At 38.5% G+C, this 20,470-nt stretch overlaps 3 protein-coding genes across 5 annotated transcripts; 2 read left to right on the top strand and 1 right to left on the bottom strand.

Annotated features, from left to right (window-relative positions):
* Positions 1–1,673: 1,673 nt before the first annotated feature.
* Positions 1,674–7,747, top strand: LOC111498324. Of its 2 annotated transcripts, none has more exons than XM_023149490.1 (4): positions 1,674–1,766; positions 2,478–2,911; positions 3,460–4,573; positions 4,680–7,747. In XM_023149490.1, the coding sequence occupies exons 2-4, from the start codon at positions 2,748–2,750 to the stop codon at positions 7,329–7,331; spliced, it is 3,930 nt and encodes a 1,309-aa protein (XP_023005258.1). In that variant the 5' UTR covers positions 1,674–1,766; positions 2,478–2,747; the 3' UTR covers positions 7,332–7,747. The 2 variants fall into 2 exon arrangements, with proteins under 2 accessions (XP_023005258.1, XP_023005257.1); XM_023149489.1 differs by lacking the exon at positions 1,674–1,766 and adding an exon at positions 1,798–1,986.
* Positions 7,748–10,392: 2,645 nt separating this feature from the next.
* On the bottom strand, positions 10,393–14,364 carry LOC111498330. The gene has a single exon (XM_023149511.1). The coding sequence runs from the start codon at positions 13,517–13,519 to the stop codon at positions 10,553–10,555; it is 2,967 nt and encodes a 988-aa protein (XP_023005279.1). The 5' UTR covers positions 13,520–14,364; the 3' UTR covers positions 10,393–10,552.
* Positions 14,365–17,344: 2,980 nt separating this feature from the next.
* LOC111498369 (WPP domain-interacting protein 2-like) lies at positions 17,345–20,224 on the top strand. Of its 2 annotated transcripts, none has more exons than XM_023149578.1 (3): positions 17,345–17,623; positions 17,756–18,948; positions 19,270–20,224. In XM_023149578.1, the coding sequence occupies exons 2-3, from the start codon at positions 17,850–17,852 to the stop codon at positions 19,941–19,943; spliced, it is 1,773 nt and encodes a 590-aa protein (XP_023005346.1). In that variant the 5' UTR covers positions 17,345–17,623; positions 17,756–17,849; the 3' UTR covers positions 19,944–20,224. The 2 variants fall into 2 exon arrangements, with proteins under 2 accessions (XP_023005346.1, XP_023005345.1); XM_023149577.1 differs by having other exon boundaries at positions 17,750–18,948.
* Positions 20,225–20,470: the final 246 nt, after the last annotated feature.

Below are 20,470 nucleotides of genomic sequence, written 5' to 3'. Positions count from 1 at the left end.
ACTTTCACACCAAATACCTCATTACATCTCAATAAATACACTGTTAGGATCGATACCAGTTTTTAATTCTGATATCAGCAATGCACACACTCGATCAAGATAAACACAAAGAACAAAAGAGAGAAAATATAAGGAGGAATATTCGATAAAGGTTTTATATGGCTAACTTCAAGAGAAGTACATTTTGAGAGCACTAGCTAATGAGTATATATATAGTTTCAATTTACTAAATCTAGTTTTCAAAATTTAAATATAAATATTCCTCTATTTACTTATTTTAAATATACAATCTAGAGTTCCAACCTCATAACCTTATAGTCAGTGAGTTATCACATCGGTCTAAATGAGGAACAAAACATTTCTTATAAAGGTGTGAAAACTTTTATTTAGTAGACTTATTTTAAAACGTTGCGAGTAAGCCCTTGAAGGAAAAGTTCGAAAAGAACAATATGTAGTAGCAGTAGGCTTGGGTATAAAATCACGAGAAATTATGATATTTGAATTTAGGTACCAAATAAAGAAAACGGAGATGGGTTGTTTGTCGTGTAGCTACAGTTTTGTGTTTTTATCATCAATTTTTCAACCAAAAAACAAAAGTGAATAAAAAACCGACATTTTGGGGGGAGCCGTCACCCAAATCTCTTAGTATTATTATTATTATTATTATTATTATTATTTCTCTCTCCTCTTTTTATTAATATTAATTAATAAATTCATATATTTCTAAAATTTCAAATCTTAATATTATAACCTAATTTATAATAGTTAAAAAAGTATTTACATAAATATTATAATAAATATCTCAAAATTAACTAATTTATTTTTTAATATAGCCGACGGAAAATTAGGTGGAATAGAGAATATAATTACGTCTACTGTAACAGGGAAAAAATATTCTCCTCTCCCTCCTACATTCCCCGTCTCTAAACGGAAAACTTTATCGTTTGGGGAGGTATTGGCTCCGTGGCTAAAATGAAAATCCTTACTAATTGTGAGTTAATTGGTAGAGTTAAGATATATTTTTTGTTTAAATATTAAAATTTTTAAGAATGAAGGTGAGTTGAGTTATTTATTTTTAAATATTTAATTAAAATTGCTAGGCTCTAAATAGTTAAAAAAAAATATATCTTTGTGAGTTGTTATCGAATAAATAACAAAAAAAATATATATATATATATATATGTATATAATAAACTCGAGTTTATTCCATTCAACTCAATCTAGTTTTACTGCAAATCATATGTTGAAGATGGTTGGATCATGAGTATATAAGAAAAATTAAAAATATAGTCATAGGAACGTTCAAAGTAGATAATATGAACGTGAAGAGTCGTTTTTAACACCATGCAAGTTAGGTTGGATTGATCACGTTTTTGACAATACATCGAGTGTTTTGAACACTTGTATGAAAACGTTTGATAACATAATTGGACTCAAAATAAATAAATAAATAAATAAAGAGATTTATTACAAAATAAATAAATGAACGAATTGTGAGTAGTTTTAATTAATATTTAAATTAATTAAAGAGGAAAGAGAGAAAATGGAATGGAGAAGTGGAGTAGGGGAATTTGGTAGGAGGCGTGTTTAGACAGCTTTCTGTATTGTTTGTGTTAAAAGTCATTGTACACAATTCTACAGAGAAGAAAATAAAAAACTCACCTTTTTCCTTCTCTCTCTCTCTCTCTCTTCATTATTGGCTCTCTCTCTCTCTCCTCCTCCACAAAGAGTCGGGTCTGTTGACGCATATTCACAAGTGAATCGTGGTGTGTTTAGCGCTACAAAGCTTTGCTTTTTTCTGATGATACACAGAGGAGAGAGAACAACAAAACACAAAACAAAACAAAGAACCTGATGCCCCCTTTTTGATGTGTTAGTGGGTGGTGCTGTTTTTTCCTCTCTTCTCCCTCTCCTCTTCTCTATTTCCCCTCTCCCCAACACCCTCCTCCTATCCACTTCCCCCTCATTTCTTCCCCAGATGCGTAGGTTTGTGTTCTAACTCCTCTGTCTCCATCATTTCTCTTCTGGGTGTTCTGTTTTTCCCTTCAATTTCCTCTTCTCTTTTTCCAGCTAGATTCTGGGGGGTTTTTTCTTGTTTGGTTTCTTCAGTCGCCTGTTCATTTCTTGTTCTTTGATGGGTTTCATGTTTTGATTCTGAAACTTCTTCTAATTTTGTGCCTTTTCGTTTCCTCATCTGGCCCTTCAGATTTTGAAACTTCTGTTAATTTCATGCCTATTTTGAGGACTTTTAGACTCTTGATTTTGATTTTGAGCTCGGGGTTTAAACCGCATGAAATGATGTTCATATATCTTTTTGGTTCTTTTCCTAAGCGATTCATTGCTTAACCTTTCTAAATCTCACTTCCATCACATAAAATAACGTTCTACTTAGTTCTACACCCTTCTATTCTGCCCTCTATTGCCTTGGATCTCTCTTATAATTCATGATTTCATGTTAATTTCTTCACTTTTTGCAGGTTAATGGATGAAAATTCTGGTGGGGTTGCTTGATCTTTTTGTTTCTGGGTTGGTTTTTGGTGACTGCTGAAGATTTTGAGTGAAACAAGGAAGAAGAAGGTAAAGAGAGAGAGAAAAAAAAAGACTGTACTTTTTTCTTTTATATATATGCTGAAGTCTAAGTTAAAGATAAGGCCTAGTAGTGGAGATAGTAGTAGTAGTAGCAGCAGCAGACGAGCTTGTGACTGTTTCAAGAACAGCACAACATCATCACCGAAGCTTTTCATCAGATGTTATCCATTGAAAACCCTCCACCAGATCCCCCACTTCAGCAGCTGAAAGCCAACGTTAATGATGATGAGAGGCCTTCTCAACATCACCTTCCTTTGCCAGAGGAGGATCTATCAAGCGCCGCTGTTCTTGACCATTCCACATTCCCAAACTTCTCCTTGAGGTATTGATTCAGCTCCTCCTCACCCTTTGTTTGATGATAAACAGTGATGTTCTTTCATCTGGGAAAATCTCTGTTGTTGGGGTAGATCCACATGGTAAATTGTTGCTTGCTTTTAGTTTAGCCCCACCATGTGGCCTAATTCATGATACCCATCTTGTCCATATTTTCATACCTCTTCTTAGCCTGTTTATACTACAAGACTTTTGCTCCTTAATGGGTTTGTTTTGCCTGTTTCACATATTTTATGTTTCTTTTTACTAATCATTTTTGCATTTCTTGATGCTTTTGTGTGGATGTGGATTTCATAGAGCTGCCTCCTTTGGGAATACTTAGTGTTTTGTGTTGTATGTTTATTCACGAGCCATGAGACGTCGTTATTATTTGTTTCTCTTGATTTACTTTCGTCCATGTACATATGTACAAATCTTATATTGGTGGGAGCATAAGTTCTCAAGGTTTTGCTTTTTGCTAGCTTTCTGGTCTCTAACGGCTAGGCTGAAGACCGACCAATATACGAGAATTAACGAAAATAAATGGTTTTGACGCAGAGATTATGTCTTCAGCACACGGAGCAAGGATATCCGAAACAACTGGCCATTTTCCCTCAAGAATTTGCAGCTTTGCTTGAAACATGGTGTAAAGGATTTGTTACCACCGTTTCAGTCCGTGGATTGTGTGAGAAACCATCGGCTTGCGGGGTGTGGAGGTGAAAGTTCGACCCGAGAGTTCGAAAATGTTTTTCGGGATTTTTCTGAGGCGAAAGAACATGTAGAACTAGACACATCAGCTGCAAAGTTGGATGAAAAGCAAGTAAGCCCTTGTGAAGGAGAAAATGGTTTGTCTTCCACCATGACAAGCATCTCACAATCTCAAAATGAATTGGCTTCTACAAGTGGACCATCTAGTTTATCCTTAAGAACCAATAGTTTATTGGAAACACTGGCTGAGGTGGAGACTACTGGTTTTCGAGCATCTGAAAAGAACGAAATTAAAATCAAAACCTCAGGTAAAATGTGCAAGATAATCAGAAAATCTACTAATCATATCGACCAAACATCAGCTGCAGATATTGCTACGAGTTTTAGTATCGTATCCGAGTCGATGGCTTCAAAAGTATGCCCTGTCTGCAAGACGTTCTCCTCTTCATCAAATACTACTTTAAATGCCCATATTGATCAGTGCCTTTCTATAGCATCAACTCCAAAGTGTTCATTAGACTCCAAACTCACACGGTATAGGATCAAGCCGAGGAAGACGAAGTTGATGGTTGATATCTATGCTACAGCACGTCCGTGCACGTTAGAAGAGCTTGACAGAAGAAATGGTACAGCTTGGGCTACTTTGTCAGGCTTTCAAGCTCAAGATATTGAAAATCATCAGACTACTAATACTAATGAAGGAAAAAAGCAGAAGGTGGTGTTAGTTCATCCTGAGGATATTGGTGATAATGGAGACGCTGCAGTTTATATCGACGCCAATGGCACGAAGCTTCGAATTTTGTCGAAGTTTAGCTCTCCGTTGTCGTTGCCTGACGTGCAAGATGATGTCGGTTCACAGAAACTCAGTGGAGTTAAGGAAAGGAAGTTCCATTATACCAAAAAGAACAAAAGCCATGCATCTGCTCAAGGTAGAAAAGTTTCAGCTCAAAAGTGCATTTCTCAGGTATACCACTCAATAAACTATGAACTCTGCTATTTTCTACTAATGTGGCATTATCATTTAGCTTTGTGTGATTGCTGAGTTCATTCCTTCTTGACTGACTGATAAGGTTCAAGAACACAATCAACTGAAAGGAAGTAGTAGCTTGGAGGTGCATAAAATAACAAAGCAAGTGAAACCACATGACTCCGGGACTTTACGACAGTGGGCCTGCTCGAAACGAACTAGAGCCAGTAAGAGCTCTAGGAAAGAGGGATATCATCAACCTTCTATGTTTAAATGGCATGTGTCTCATGGCGCAGCGGTGGATACTGATCGATCGGTTCTTGAGAGGAGTCAAGTTCAGGATCAGACCAGTGTTTCATCTCCTGAAAGCAGTGAGAGAACTGAAAACACGGAATACGAAGTCGATATTTCAGATAAGAGAGGGTGGTCTCCGGTGAGGAGGAGTCTGAGAAGTGCATTTTCTGGAGAAATGGTTGATACTGATTCTCTGACACAAAGGAAAAAGATTACGAATCGTCTGAGCAAACGTAGCGGTTTTATTGGCATCAATTGTTCGGTAAAACCTCGAAATACTAATGGGAGAATCATACAAGATTATCAGCCATCTAATTTGCCTCCTGGATCTAACAAGTTGTCAAGAAATTACCATGCTAATGCACTGAAAGCCAGGAAGTTGAATCTGGCTCGAAGAAAAGAGATACTTGTCAGCAGCCGGTCTAATCGACTTTCTACCTATGAGAAGCCTAGAGACCAATTTGAATCATATGTCGACGAAGGGACGATTCCCTGGCATTCGACATTTGATCACAGCCATAGTTCATCAGATGGGAGTATTGAAAGTGATCGATCGACGAAGGAGGTCGTTACTGAAGTAGCATCTCCCAAAGTAAGCAGTGAACTAAAAAACAGAAGAAATATAGATTCGATGAGCAAAGCCATAGCTTTGAGTAGTTCGGATTCAGAATTCGAATACGATGGTTGTCACGAGGAGGAAAACATGGATTCTCATGTTAGAATGCGTGCTGAATTTCGAGAAGAAATCAAAGGCGTTGAACTTGGTAGCAAAGAAAATTCGTTTCGCGAAGATGTTAGTGTGGATTCTTCTTCAAAACTCCCTCTAAAGGAGAGCTTCATGTGCTTTTGTAAATCCATGGATCCACAGTTTCAGAAGACAAGGGTCATGCTACAATCTACACAGAATTGTTCATGCTTCTTATATGGATCAGATGGAACAAAAGATATGTTCTTTGCTGATGAAGACTGCAGTGCCATGATTGAGCATGATGTTGAAAGAGAATTGGATTCTGAAATCAGGCGAGGAAGTTCTTGTTTCGAGGTCGATCCAATATCTATTCCGGGACCTCCAGGATCATTCTTGCCAAGTCCCCTCAGGGATACGAGATCTGAAGAATATCGAGGAAATTCTTCATTGAGCAATAGCTGGGTTCATTCTTGCCAAGATCAGCATGATTTGATTGATGGGGTTTCATCAAGTTCGCCTATTTCTGCAACATCAACCATCTCAAACGCCACAGCAGCTAGATCTTGTTTGAAGCATAATAATTCATCTGGAGTATCATCGGATGTATTTCACGATAAATCGGGCTCGGTACCTCCAAATGCTGGTGCATTGCCATTTGAAAGGGGAACTCTTGGCGTCGTAAATGATGTCCAGCCTTGCCGTTGTCAGAGGACTGACAAAGCTTTTCAAGACATCAATGTAGCCTATCAAGAACCGACAGGGCATCAGTCGTCGAGTTTAGAAACCATGCCAGCCATGGAGAGAAAGCATATAACTTATGGTCTGAACGTTAGACCAAATAGCTTGGATATTATGCCTGAGAGCCATTCCCAACATACAATGTCTGGGAGTATGGTGTTTCCGGTCGATAAGTCTCCGTTCAAGTCCCATTCAGTAAACGGTTTCCACAATCCAGGACTCGAGTTTTCAAGGAGTAATTGTGAGCCTGCCAGTCCAGTTACTTCTAATCCTGTACTCAGGTTAATGGGTAAGAATCTGATGGTGGTAAACAAAGGAGAGGAAGATGTAGCTATGCCAGTTAAGCAGCCTCAGCCACATCCACAACTTAACCATGTCTCAACACCGGTTTCAAGTTTTGCTGGCGGTTCCTCGCGACGTGTTCAAAATCAAGCCTCTTGTTCCTTTCCTCATTGGTCGCCTCGAGATCCTTCGAAAACTCAAGATGCAGGTAATGCATTTGGGCGGAGTCTTGATGTAAGGTTGTCAAATGGCTTCAGGAACCCTGCAAATCTGAATGCATTATCACCACATGTTCGAGAACCGGTCGCTTTTTTTCTGAAGCAGCAGACAGACTCCCGAGCATACACGAGTGACTACACAGACGAAGCATTGAACCGTCCTGGGCGTAAACAAAACGATGCAGCCATGTACAACACAAGTAGTACTCAAGAAATGCCTGATCATCAGCAGATGAATGCACTTTCTGCAACCAATCCTAGCAAGGAAGTGTATGCAATGAGTGATGCTTCTTACCATGAAGCCAGATTCATTGCCAATGATCCAAAAGGAGGCATGAGGACTACTCTTCAGTTAAAAGCACCTGATGTAAATGCATTTTGTTATCTACCAAAGGACATGTCTAATCTCGACAAAACCGCCACATTACACAATTCCAGTTTTCAGTCGACCCCCTCCCGGAAAGATCACACCAGTCCTGTAAAGTGGGATTGTAACTCGGAATCAGCATACGTCTGCAGGAGGGGAGTCTTTTAATAGCTTTGTTATATCCACAGGAAAGAGTTACTCGACATCTTTGCTCGTTGCAGTTCTTCGAACAATCAATGCTAATGTCCGAATGTATCTTCCAAATGTTTGGTCGTTTTTTCGGTAGCCAAATGTTTTCGAGATGCTGCTGACCTATGGAAACCATCAAGCAATGACATAAGCAGTGAGTAACGATATGTTTTACCAGATGAAGAAGATACATACAATGGAGTTCAGTTCTAAAGCTATGGAGAGGTCTGATAATATATATTGTTCAAGTGGTTTTTGAAGAATAATCGTCTCGAACCTTTGACCGAAACATAATGAAACCGAGCTCTCCCGAAAGGTGAAGCGTTTTTCCTGTTCAGTTGTAAGTAAATAACTTCATAGGTATGAGTTTATGACCATCGTTTATTTTGCTGCTAGTCTTAAAAGGTTTCACAGATTCAATACAAACATGATAGGAAACAAACAACATAATGAAGCTGCATTAGATTAAGTACCATTACTGTATTGAATATGAAGGTTAGTGAAAGGAACAGAACAGCCAAAAACTTGATAAGATCACATCAGTTTTTTGTTGTTTAATGGAATCTCTCTCTGTCTGTCAAGATAACACTTTGATCATACAAGTCGAATTATTATTGGCAGAGAAGATTGGAATTAGAAATCATTAATCTCCACGATCATATGACATTGTCAAACTTTGAGTATAAACTCTCATGACTTTGCTTTGGACTTCTCTAGAAAGCTTCGTAAGGATCCGTCCCTAAATTAGAACATAAATTAGAACATAGGACAGATTTTTGTTGGGGGTTTTAAGAAGAGAGATAGGCAGGTTCTCGCATGCAAAGGTGGCAGCTGGGCCATTTAGGAGAGAGAGAGAGGCACTTTAAAGAAGAGAAGTGATACGGATGTTGGGAATATTTGCAGACAGGAATGGAAATGAAGGGCTATTCCTTTTCACTTTTGGATCTAAAGCTCCCTCATTCCTCTTTCTCTCTCATCATTGCTGGTGAGACTGCTTTTTTTCTCAGTTTGTCCAAATACTACTGATAGTAGCTTGGACTTTCCCGGATTCTAAAACGCATCTATTAGAGTAATGTTTCTATACTCTTATAAATAATGTTTCTTTTCTTCTTCAATCGATATGGGATCTCACAATCCACCCCTTTGCAGCCCAGCATTCTCACTAACACTCGTTCCTCTCTCCAATTGACTTGAGATCTCACAATCCACTCCTTCGAGGCCTAGCTTTCTCGTTGGCACACCATTCGGTGTTCACCTCTCTTCAGGGTTCAGCATCCTCGCTAGCACATTGTCTGGTTCCACCCCTTTAGGACTCAGCATCCTTTTGACACACCGCTCCATGTCTGACTCTGATACTATTTGTAACAACTCAAGCCCACCGCTAATAGATATTGTTCTTCTTGAGTTTTCCCTCAAAATTTTTAAAACACGTCTACTAGGGAGAAGTTTCCAAACTCTTATAAGGAATGTTTCGTCCTCTTCTCCAATCGACGTAAGATCTCATAAAAACAAACCCTTTTGTCTTTAGCAAAACCATCATTAAAGCCATGGTTGATGGTTGGTGTTCCTAAGTGCTTCCAACTTTTTATAAGATGGGTTTTGGTTAATCCAGCTATACAATCACTAAGTTGAAAAGATTGAACTTTTTGGTTTGGTGGGCTTCAAAACTATAACCTGAAATCCAACCACAGCTGGCTGAAAAGGAAATAGCATCAGATCGAACTCTGCTAATACTAAACTTAAAAGCTTAACCTTACCTTTAACTCTTCTTTTGATATCATTAATATGCTTTTGAAACCAATGCTTGGTGGGTGAGAGTATATATATATGAATCTTTACATGTGTATGATTAATAAATACATACTTTTCATGGTGAAATCTAGACACCTCCCAAAACTCTCTCTCTCTCTCTTGAGTGCTTGCAATTGGACCCCTTGCTTCCACTTCACATTTGGCTTACTCTGATCTTCAAAAGCTTGCAAGATTAAACAATTGACCACTCCAGGGGCTCTCAAACAATTCATTTTACTGACTACCTTTCTATGGCGAAATTTACATCAAAATTAGTAAAACGGCCCCTCTGATGCCACCAGTTATCAGTACCAAAGTAAATGAAGTTTGGTATCAGTTAGAAGGAAAAGAATAGTTATTCATTGTCGAGGAACGAAACCTTCCATATAAAGGTGTGGAAACTTCTCACTAGCAAACATGTTTCAAAACTGTGAAACTGACGATGATACTTAATGGGTCAAAGCGGATAATTTTGCTAGTAGTGGACTTAGGTTGTTACAAATGGTATCAAAGACAGACACCAAACAATGTGTCAGTGATGACGTTGGGGCCTCAAAGGTGGTGGATTGTGAGATCCAACATCGGTTGGAGAGGATAAGGGTGTGGAAACTCTTACTAGCAGACATGTTTTAAAACCATGAGACTGACGGCCATACGTAACGGTCCAAAGCGGACAATATTTGTTAGTGGTGGGCTTGGACTGTTATAAATGGTACTAGAGACAGACATCGAGCGATGTGTCAACAAGGACATTGGGTCCCTAAGGGAGGTGGATTGTGAGATCAAATATTGGTTGGAGAGGGAAACGGAGCATTTCTTGTAAGGATATGGAAACCTCTTACTAACAAATGCGTTTTAAAACCGTGAAACTGACGACGATACGTAACGGATCAAAGCAGATAATATTTGCTAGTGATGAACTTGAGTGGTTACAAATGCTAGTAGTGGACTTAGACTGTTACCGTACGATGATTGAATGGTTGATGTCCAACGAAAAAGGGTTAATGTTATAGACAATATTATACTAATAATTTGTATGTTGGAGCAAGTGGCTATTAGAGAATGAATTTAGATTAGCCTTTTTCTGGTGTGTGTGTTTTGGGCAGGTGAGTTGTGAACCAAGTATTAAGATAAGCATTCAGCCTTTAGTAAATGAATGTCTTATTCATCAAAAGCCTTATCCCATCTTTCTCATGGCCTCCCATTTGTTCTTTAATGTTGTCATTTTGTTCATCATCAACTGTAATTTAAGCAGTAATCTGTCTCTGTTCATCCCATTTCTTGTGTCAAATTCAGCTAAAATGACATAAAAACACTAAATTTATGACCCACAAATCTGATTTTACATACAACACTTGGTTACTGAACTGTCAAAACTAGTTTACCAAGTATTTGGATTATTAACTACATCAGATCTTGCTTCGAAGTCGAACGATTTTCGCTAACGTTTCTTGAGCTGCCAAGGTTTGGGCATGGTTATGTCCCAACATGACTGTTCTTATACTTATGCAAGTTCTACATAGCTCTTCGGCGCTGTCGAAGTGTCCACCTCTAAGCAGTAGCTTTGCTCGTGTTTCGAGCAGTGTAGCTTTCAGCAATGTCACGTCTTGCCACACGTATTCATCGACCCGTTGGTACCCGCCTTGGAACTTCTTTTTCCAACATAATGACCCTTCACACCAGTCTTGTATTTGAGATACAAATGACTTCTCTACTTCCTCAAGTGCATTTGTGCATACCTTCAGCAACTCTAGAGCCGAGTTGCACCTCGAAAACGTCGTGAACGCCAGAATTGCCAAAGGGAGGGCTGTTTTTTTTATGTATAGGACCATATCAACAGCCTTTAGTTGTACGAACGGAGGTTCGGATTTGAAACCGAAGACGAGAAATGCAGAAGCCCATAAATGATCCAAGTTAGCCATTGTGTTACTGCTAGATTTCCTGATCCCTTGAACTATGGACTTGGCAGCTGATAAACCTTCCTTTCTTTTTGCAAACACTTGAGTTATGGGATGGAATTGGATCCAACAACCCGGTTGCTTGTTCGCTTTTCGGGCGAGTCCGAACTTGATTAGAAGAAGAGCAGATTCTTCCTCACTTTTCCAAGCTTGTGAAGCTAAACAAGAGGAGCAACAACCAAACATGAAACTCAGGCATTTGCTCCACTTTTTCAATCCTTTTCTTGACAAAGCCATGTCCTTTGCTGCTGTGGCTAGTACCGATATCGAAACAGGCGCTGGGGCGAACCAAGCGCCAACCAGTAATATTCCTGATGCAAGAGGTCCATTAGTTTGGTCCAAGATTGAAAAGGAAAAGTAAATGATCTTCATCAGGAAAGGATTGTTTTTGCAGTAATGCTCTTCGTTTATACTTATGTACGAGCACGGAGACGATTCATCGACCGGGATTTGCTCGATAGCTTCGAAAAGAGAAGACGGGGTGATAGCAAGCTCACCAAGCAGTGATCCAATCACCCAAAGACCGTATGTCAACCTCCCAAGCTTCTCATCAAACTTCCTGAGATACTCCAATTCCTCAGAAGGGTATTCTTTCTTCCTTCTTCCTCTCATCAAAACCATAGCATCAGCCAAAGGCAATGGATGAATGTTTATCATCCGAAAACTCGTCACTTTCGAGAGTCTCGTCGTGATGATCACATGAGATCCCCCGGTGTTCCTCGGCAACAAATCGTTCAAATCTTTCCCTTCCCACCAATCCTCCTCTGCCTCAAGATTATCAATGATCAACAAGTATGGCATGTCTCCAAATAGCTCCCTCTTGACTCGTTTGAATGCCTCGAGTTCTTGCTCCTCGAAACTCCGAAATCGTCCTCGATCTTTTTCAGCATCAGCACTTATGTCTAATCCTAAGTTCAAAGATAGATTCAATATGTTTTGTCGAAAGTAACGAGCTTCGCCACCGACCCATAAAACCATCTTGTACCGTTGAGAGTATCTATAAGCGAATTCCAGAGCTAGCTCTGTCTTTCCAATTCCAGGGACACCATTGATGCACATTATGCTGCTGCTAGTGCTCTTGTGATTCCCAGTTTTTACCATTTCCTTATGCTTTGATCTTTTGAATGAATTTCTTCCTTTAGCTGGTTCAACCCATGTCTCCAAAGTTGGATTATCAGACCTTCCTATCTCCAAGTTAATAAATCTACTTCCCCTCACAGTGACTGGCTCACTTTCTTCATCTGCTAGGCCTTCGGATTGCTGGCTGCCATTGCCTTCGACGATCGGCGTAGACACCGCACCGTCTTGCTTATGATAGCTTCGACCACCGAACAGAGCGGTTTCCATTTCCATAATCTCCTTCTCCCTCCCCACAAAGTTTCTGTTTCTTGGAAATGGAAGCTCCTCAAATCTTTCAACATCACTTTCAGTACTCATCCTACCAAGTTTTGCTCTCAAAATCCCTGCTGCTTTAGCTATGCAGCTTCTCCAGTTACCTTCATTGGCCTCCAATTTGTATTCATGGAACTTCATCAATCCCTGCCCTGTCTCTTTGAACTCTTTATCCATGGAATTGTAGCTGAGAAAGCTCGAGATCTCCGACGACTCCATATCGAAAAACAATGGAATCAAGTTCTTCTTCTGTGCAAAGAATCTCACCTCCTCCAAGGTGAAAGGGTTATGGAATTTGGAGTTGGTGAGGACAACGATTCCGAATGTCACAGAGCTGATAACCCGGTCGGCGATCTCGTGGCTTTGATTATCGGAGTACTTGGACCGATCGGCGATGAAGCAGGCAATCCCTTGAAGCTCAAGTTCTGATTTGAGCCATTTACAGAAGCGTATTAGGCCATTAGCTTGGCCATGGAAGCCAATGTAGACATCACAGCTTCTGAGTTTAGAGGTGGAAACAGGGGAGAGGGGGCCGCCGCATTTGGCGAAGGAGATCCGAGGGACAGGGAAGGAGAACGAAATGCGCGGCGGAGCAGAGTCTGGGACAGGAACGCATGCAACAAATTGCAGCTTGGAATCAGTAGAAGGGTTATCGGAATATTCATATTGGTCAGACGGAGGCGTGTAGGAACTACTAGGAATATCCTCAGAATGCGAAATCGGCGGCGAGGAACAAGTCAGCGCCGTCGTGATATCCGTCGGTATCGGATTCGCTTCCGGCTTTGGGATAACTGCCCTCGGCGAAATGTACGGCGACTGCAGAGCCGAAACAAACGCCGACGACGGTGGCGATAAAAGGGAAGGCGAGTTATAAGGTGAGGACTCGATTGAGGTTTTAAGGTCCGGCAATGCCAAATCGGACGGGGAAGTTCCCGGCGGCTTAGTTGCAGAACTTGGAGCAATTTTAATGGTGAGACCGGTGGATCTCGCCGGAGCAGATTCTGAATCAACCCCATCAGAATCCATAGCTTTAAAAACAGATCCAACTCCAGAAACCTTCAATTCATTCACTCTGGTCTCAGCTCAAGTTGAATGCAACAGTAAGAAACAGAGCCTTCCTCTGTTCAACAGCCATGACAGGACAGGAAGCAAGAAACCAAACCCACAATTCAAAATCAAACCAAAAACACGAAAACAGAAGATGGGTTTTCGATTTCAGGAATCATTAATCACATTTCTTGATCAAAACCCACGAAAAACAAAAACCCAGCTACGAGTTACAGAACGCCACTGGTTCATTGATACATCAAGGGAAAAAAAAAACGAAGAAGAACAAGAAACCCACCTCTATCGTTGTATGCAAAACAAGTTGAACAAGTTGGATCTGAGGTACATTTGAATAAAAAAAACAGAGGTGGGGAGTGGGAATAGTTTAGGATTTGTTGAGAGGCATAGATGGGGACAATAAAATAAAGAAAACCCCGTCTCGAAATGGAGCAATAGGGTTTTGTTTTACGTGTATTTGCAAGGGAAAAGGAGGAAGGGTCAAAGAAATGGATCACAGAGACCGAAGATTGGTCAGAAAACAGAGAAAAAAAAGGGGGCATTGGGAGTGGAACCATGGATGCGGCAATGGCTCTGGAAGTGGGTTTTGGATCAAACTTTCCATATTCAAAGCTTGAACAAGACTCAGCAGATCAGCTGTTGAAGATGAAGGGAAACTAATTTGAATCATGAATTTCATTTGGGCTAAGATTGAGCTGACAAAATTTCAAACAATCTGCTGTGGTAATTGTACCCACAAGACCAGTCCAACTGAACCAGATGCTCAGTAAGAGATTGTTTGATAGCAACCTTTTCTTTTTTTCCCTCTTCCACTAATTAAATACAGATTTTTAAACCTATTTGAATATATTATTACAATATCATATCTACTCCACCAACGTGATGGTCACACCTTATTCTCTTCTTAGTTAGATTGTGATTCTCTCTCCTTCTTAATCGTCCTCAATCACTAACTTAAGCCACAACCACTCCTTAGATTGTGACACTCTCCCCCGTTAATCTCCGCATGGTCTTGATGATGATCCAACTTCGGACTGATTTACTTGTGGAAGAAATGTACACTACAATCTTTTATTTGATATTCATTTAATGTTGGGACCCACCATAATAAATGAAAAAAGAATTACCATTTAAATTAATCTTAATAAGTAGAAAATGGCAAGAAAATAAGATTAATATTCGGATTATAACCTGATTTTTGGACGATCGAGTTTATCCAATAAAAAAAATTTAACTCACAAACCGATTCAAATTTTTCGATTTTCAAAACTATTTAATCCAACTTTCTTGATTTAAATTAGGTTAATTATGATGTCATATGAACCGTCTTAATGCCACGTTCAAACTTTACTCTTATTTTAATTTGTCGTGTATTTATAATGATGTAATATTTATAATTCATAGTTTATAATATTGTGGTTGTACTATTTAAATCATTTTATTTTATTTTTTATGAGGGGCCCCGCATTTTAGAAATGTATATCTGCTGAACTATGCAGTACTACACTGTAAGCTGCACATGAGAGGGGCAGGGATAGAATTGCTCCATATTTCTCTCATTAAAATAATAATAATAACTTATTTTATTTTATTTATTATTTTTTACTTATTTTAGGTTTGTAAGGATAGTCCCCAAAGGAAGGAGTCAGACTAGTCTGACTAATTATCGGTCGTGGCTTATTGAGCAAGTTCGCGTAATTGCAAGACAATTAGGTTCGTCCGTGACGCTTCAGGGCGGTGCCTTAGATCCCTACAAGCAGAGGATGATCAAATTAGAATCCTGATTTATGAATCTCTCGTTTTATGCAAGATATGATATTTGTGACATGGAATGATAGCAATTACTCGTCCGTGAATGAGTTAATTATACCACCTTTGTCGTAGACTAAAATTATATGTTTTGGTTCCTAATTTCAGGCTACATGATAAGTTTTGTTTTCGACATGTTAGATGATTAGTGTGTACTATCCAATTAGGGTCATGACCTAAATGATTATGTTTCTAATACAGGTTACATGTTAGATGTTCGTGTTTTCAACGACTTTAAGTCACTCAATTACGTTACATTTTTATTTTGTGTGCATGTGTATTTAATCCATCAACTTGTTACCTATTTTAAAGATTATTTTGTCTGAAATTTAGGTTAAATATTTAGGATATAAATTTTTAAAAAATCTAATGACCCTAAAAATTCAGATCAACTCAATTCCATTCTTATGGTTTGAATCGAATTACAAACTTATCTCGGTTGGATTAGATTAGTTCATGAGTTTCCTTAAAACTAGATTAGATTGAGTTGACTCTAATCAGCTTCAATTTCTTGTTGATTCGGTTAATTTAAAATTTTAAAAATCAACTTGTTGGATGATAAAGTTCTACATCGGCTAATTTAGGGAATGATCATGGGTTTATAAGTGAGGAATACTAGCTCCATTGATATGAGACCTTTTGGGGAAGCTCAAAGCAAAGCCATGAGAGCTTAGGCTCAAAGTAGACAATATCATATCATTGTGGAGAGTCGTGTTTCAGAATGTCAAACAAGCCTCGATTAAGGGGAAGCGTGCTTTGTTCGAGGGGTTTGTAATAATTGAATAAGTACAATTCTTTTTTTAAAATAAGTTTGACAATTCAAATGTATTTACTTAAATAAATATTGGCATGCCAAATGAATAATTTAATGGAAAATGAAGGGTTGGTTTGTAAATTAGAACATTGAAAACCCTCCAAAAAAAGGCCGAAACTGCAAAAAGCAAACTTTCAGACCCTTTTCTTGAAATTATTTAAGTTGTGTCGTGTCCACCTAATTTTGTTGTCTATTATTTTGAATTAATTTTAGAGACAGGAATCTTCATAAATAAATAAATAAATAAATAAAATATTAATATTAATATTTAAATGAAAATTGGAATATTTTGGATATTGGAATTAACAAATAGGCCAAAGCAGCTATAATGACACGGCCCAATCAAATTTCCTGTCCCTCTTGGTAATTATACATATTTTTAAGAATATTCTCATGCACCATATTTTCAAATTTGGAGTTTTTTTTTTTTTTTTTTTTTATAAATAAATATAAAATGTGTATTTCAAAATATTCGTTAAGTTATCCCACCATTGTAATTGAAAAATGCAAAATGCATACCGTTACGTTTTCAGTTTTAATCAGTAAGTCATATTTTTAGTGAGTTTAAATGCATAGTATTTCTCTACACACGACCCACACATGCACGTGGACCCACTAAGAGAACATCTAGTTTTCATTAACTCTAGGCTGTTCATGTTCAACTTATGCACAACATGGTCAGATCCGCATAAATAATTATTGTTAGGTAGGGTGATGCATACAATACTTTGTTATAATTTTAATATTTCACTTCTACTTTATAACATATATTAATTTATGGTGCCTCGAGAATCACAACACATAATAGGTTTATTCACGCCATGTACAATTTCGTCCAAACAATGGGAGACCACTTTAACGCTCAGGCTCAATTTTATTATATTTTTGAAGTAATTTGAAATTTTTTTACCAAATAATAGCTTTTATTTTAAAAAAAGAAACTTATTATTTTGCACCATTTTTAGTTCAACCATATTGATTAAAAATATTTTATAACATATTAATTTTCAATTATTAAAAAAAAGCTGACGTACCAAAATTTAAAATAGTAAAAAAATTAATTAAAATATACCAATTCTCCTTTAATAAATTAAAAAAAAATTAAAATATTAAAGGTTTTAAAAATATATTTATATTTTTTTTAATAAATGGAGAAGGATCTGACGGTGGGTGTGTACTGTGTGTGATTGAGCCGCCGCTGTCCGCCATGTGGCCCCAATCACTCTCCTCCACGTTCTATCTCGTTTTCTTGCCAACCCGTTCTCTCTTTTTTTTCTTTTATTCTCTTCTTGATTGTCTCTGTTCTTCTTCACCATGATTTTGTTTCCTCCCATTTCCTCCATGATTTAGGGTTTCCATTTGCCCTTAATTCTTCACCCCTCTCTCTTTCCAATCCCCTCTTCAATATCTTCTGCTTTTGGATAGAGGTGGGGGATTTGAAGGTACGTTTCCTTTCCTCGTACTTTCTTCCTCTTATTGAATTCCCCCATCGACCCACTATCCATTTCCCTTTTCTTTTCTGGCATCTGGGTTTTATTTGTTTTTGATTCTTTTGTTTTGTTCTTAAGATTTAGTGCGGCTGCGGCGGAGGGATTCTTGTTGTCTTGATCTGACTGACATTTCCGAGCACTGTGGGGGGTTTTTGGAGATCTCCCTGGTTTTGTTTTTATGGATTTTGAAAGCGAATCGGTGGAAGACAATGAAGTGAACCAGGATGCTATTCATTTTGATGATGTTAGCCGAATCAGAACTAATGGCACTTGTGCTAATGATGCTAACCACTCTTGTGCTGCTGGAAATGCTTTTGATGCCATGGGATCGGTTTCTGCTGCTGCTAAGGGGAAGGATTTAAGTGGAATAGCTGCGAATTCGCCTCCCAATATTCCTTCTCCACTAAGAAAAGGTTATGGATTGAAGAAATGGAAGCGTATTCCTAGAGATTTTATAAAGGATATGAATTCAAGTGAAGATACTAGTAAAATTCTGAAGCGTGCGCTATCTACTTCCGGGAATCCGATTAAACCTCAACTTTCTCCGACCGAAACTAAGCAAAATAATGAAGGTTCTGTTGGATCTATAACCCCGTTGAGGAATATCGGAAATGTCGATGGATTGGCTCTCCATGGTTCTAGTTCTAATTCCAGGTTTGCTATGGGGTCTGCTTTTAATCATGGCACGGATTCTGAAAACAGCGAAGATCGGAGCAGTAAATCGTCGACAGCAGCCAGTGCTCCGAAGGCGAGGTACGATTTGAATGCTGTGTTAGGACATGTGAGGGAAAAAAACAGGATAAAGAGTATGAATGGGAAAAGTACAGGCGGTTCTGGTCAAAAGGGTAATCAGGGAAAGGGACGTGTTGAAGGCAGTAAAAAGGCAAGAGGAGGAGAAAGAATCAAAGTTGAGAAGGAGAATTCTCAGTCTAGCATCGAGTCCGACTCGAGGAGCTCGTGCTTTGTCTTTCGGCAGGGCAATGTTGCTGGTGCTAGTGCTAGTAATGGAAACCAAAATGAAAGATCTGTTACAGATGATGGAGACAACAGTGATGGAGCTTATGCAGGTGATCAACAGTTTAGCAAAGAAGTCGAAACTGCGTATAGGAAAGAGGACGAGGTCGAAGCTGAAGATGTTACTCAAGATAATTTAACTACGAACTTGTCATTTGATGTTAAGGAAGAAAAGGATAGGAATCACTGGTCACCATTGAATAAGGATCCCATGGAGGAGTCTATTCTCAGCCTCCAGTCTGCCCAACATGCCCTTGAAAAAGGTTTCTATACCCTTTTTAAATGGGATTGTTAGGTGTTATTATGAACTTCTTTGAGCCTTAATGAACTGAGAATGAAGTAATGACTTAAAATTGGCTCAATGAACTGTCAGACTGCTTGATTAGCTCGTGATTTCGCTTTCGATAGGACGTTACGTTTTTGAATGCTAAATTCTATTAATCTAACAAAATTTTGTCTCATTTGTTACAGTTTCACCTTAGTTCTTATCCATCTGATCTGGTTGTTTCTTGCTGAATGCATACCCTGTCAGCTTATTTGGTATTTTGAGTTGAGTTCTAATAATGCTATACTATACTTTCCAGAAATCAAAAAACTAGGGGAGATTGGGAAGGACGAGATACGATCTTCAAGCATATTCAATGATGCTGAACCTTCAAGTTTTGTGTATGACAACAACCTAGAAACACATAAAACTAGTTCATCTTTCCAAATGGGCACAGGAAAGGCTGCTTCAAGTTCTTTTGAAGTCACAGTTCTAGGCTTGACAGGAAAGGTAAAATTATTGGAAACCGAATTAGAAGAGACAATGGCAATACTCAAATCGAAGGAATCCCGAGTAGCTGAACTGGAATCCTCCATCAGCACCAGCAAGTCACACAAAGAGGAAGTTAGAGAAACAGAAGAGGAGTTCGAGAGGTTTTTTAGGCAAAGAATTGAAGCAGAAATTGAATATTTGGCAATAACAAGAGCAATTGAGAAGTTACAATGTGAAACAATAATTGATGGTGAAAAACAAGTTTTTGCTGACGAACAAGTAGAGATGATGAAGAGACCTAGAGAAGCTGAAAGCAAAGCTACAGTGCTTAAGAAACAAGCATGTGATGATGTATCGGAAACCAAGGAGGTTTTGACGACACGTTGGGAAGTATTCAAGGTTAGTTCTTGTGCATTTGTGCAGTTGATACTCTTGTTCCTCGTTTTTTGGCTTTTTGTCTTGCAAATGCCTTCACCTGCTGGATTAGATGTACCAACATAATTAAGCCTAGATGTACCAACATATTTTGTGGATTGAACAATGTTCAAACTGAACAGTTTTCATCATTTTGCTTAGATAAAAGAACACAAAAAGAAAAAGAGAGAGAGGGGAAGGGCAGGGGCATGTAGGAATCTCAGTTGTAAGTTGTTTAATGGGTTTCTTTTTTTATTTCTTTCTCTTGTGACTGTTGTTGTAGTCATGATTTTTGATAGACAATCAGTACAGTATCTAAACAGATTGGAACCTCTCGATGAATCACATGCATTCATTCCTTGAGACTATATATTTCTATAAACTACTTGTAAGTTTTAATGAATGAACTATACGGTATTGATATTATTGCACGGGTCGAGTTCATTGGGACGATATTGTGATGAATTCAAGAAATTGCAGGCATACTAGCAGTTTAATACTATTGTAAGATTTTGAAGGTATGATACTGTGCACTGATACGTTTGGTAGATTTTTGTTTTACTTTGGGAGCAACTGGTCTGGAAAATGGTTAAACTCTCTTGTTCTTTCTTGAA

Source organism: Cucurbita maxima, unplaced genomic scaffold (genome assembly GCF_002738345.1).
Source record: "Cucurbita maxima cultivar Rimu unplaced genomic scaffold, Cmax_1.0 Cma_Scf00025, whole genome shotgun sequence".
Classification (NCBI taxonomy): Eukaryota; Viridiplantae; Streptophyta; class Magnoliopsida; order Cucurbitales; family Cucurbitaceae; genus Cucurbita; species Cucurbita maxima.
The sequence above is the reverse complement of the archived record's forward strand: the minus strand, read 5'-3'. Positions and strand labels throughout refer to the sequence as shown.

Bases quoted from the DNA above. Each gene is read 5' to 3' on its own strand.
- LOC111498330 (XM_023149511.1), bottom strand. From the start codon at position 13,519: ATGGATTCTGATGGGGTTGATTCAGAATCTGCTCCGGCGAGATCCACC.
- LOC111498369 (XM_023149578.1), top strand. From the start codon at position 17,850: ATGGATTTTGAAAGCGAATCGGTGGAAGACAATGAAGTGAACCAGGAT. The intron at 18,949-19,269 runs GTTTCTATACCC...TATACTTTCCAG, and splicing joins CCAACATGCCCTTGAAAAAG to AAATCAAAAAACTAGGGGAG.
- LOC111498324 (XM_023149490.1), top strand. From the start codon at position 2,748: ATGTTATCCATTGAAAACCCTCCACCAGATCCCCCACTTCAGCAGCTG. The intron at 2,912-3,459 runs GTATTGATTCAG...GTTTTGACGCAG, and splicing joins TTCCCAAACTTCTCCTTGAG to AGATTATGTCTTCAGCACAC. The intron at 4,574-4,679 runs GTATACCACTCA...CTGACTGATAAG, and splicing joins CTCAAAAGTGCATTTCTCAG to GTTCAAGAACACAATCAACT.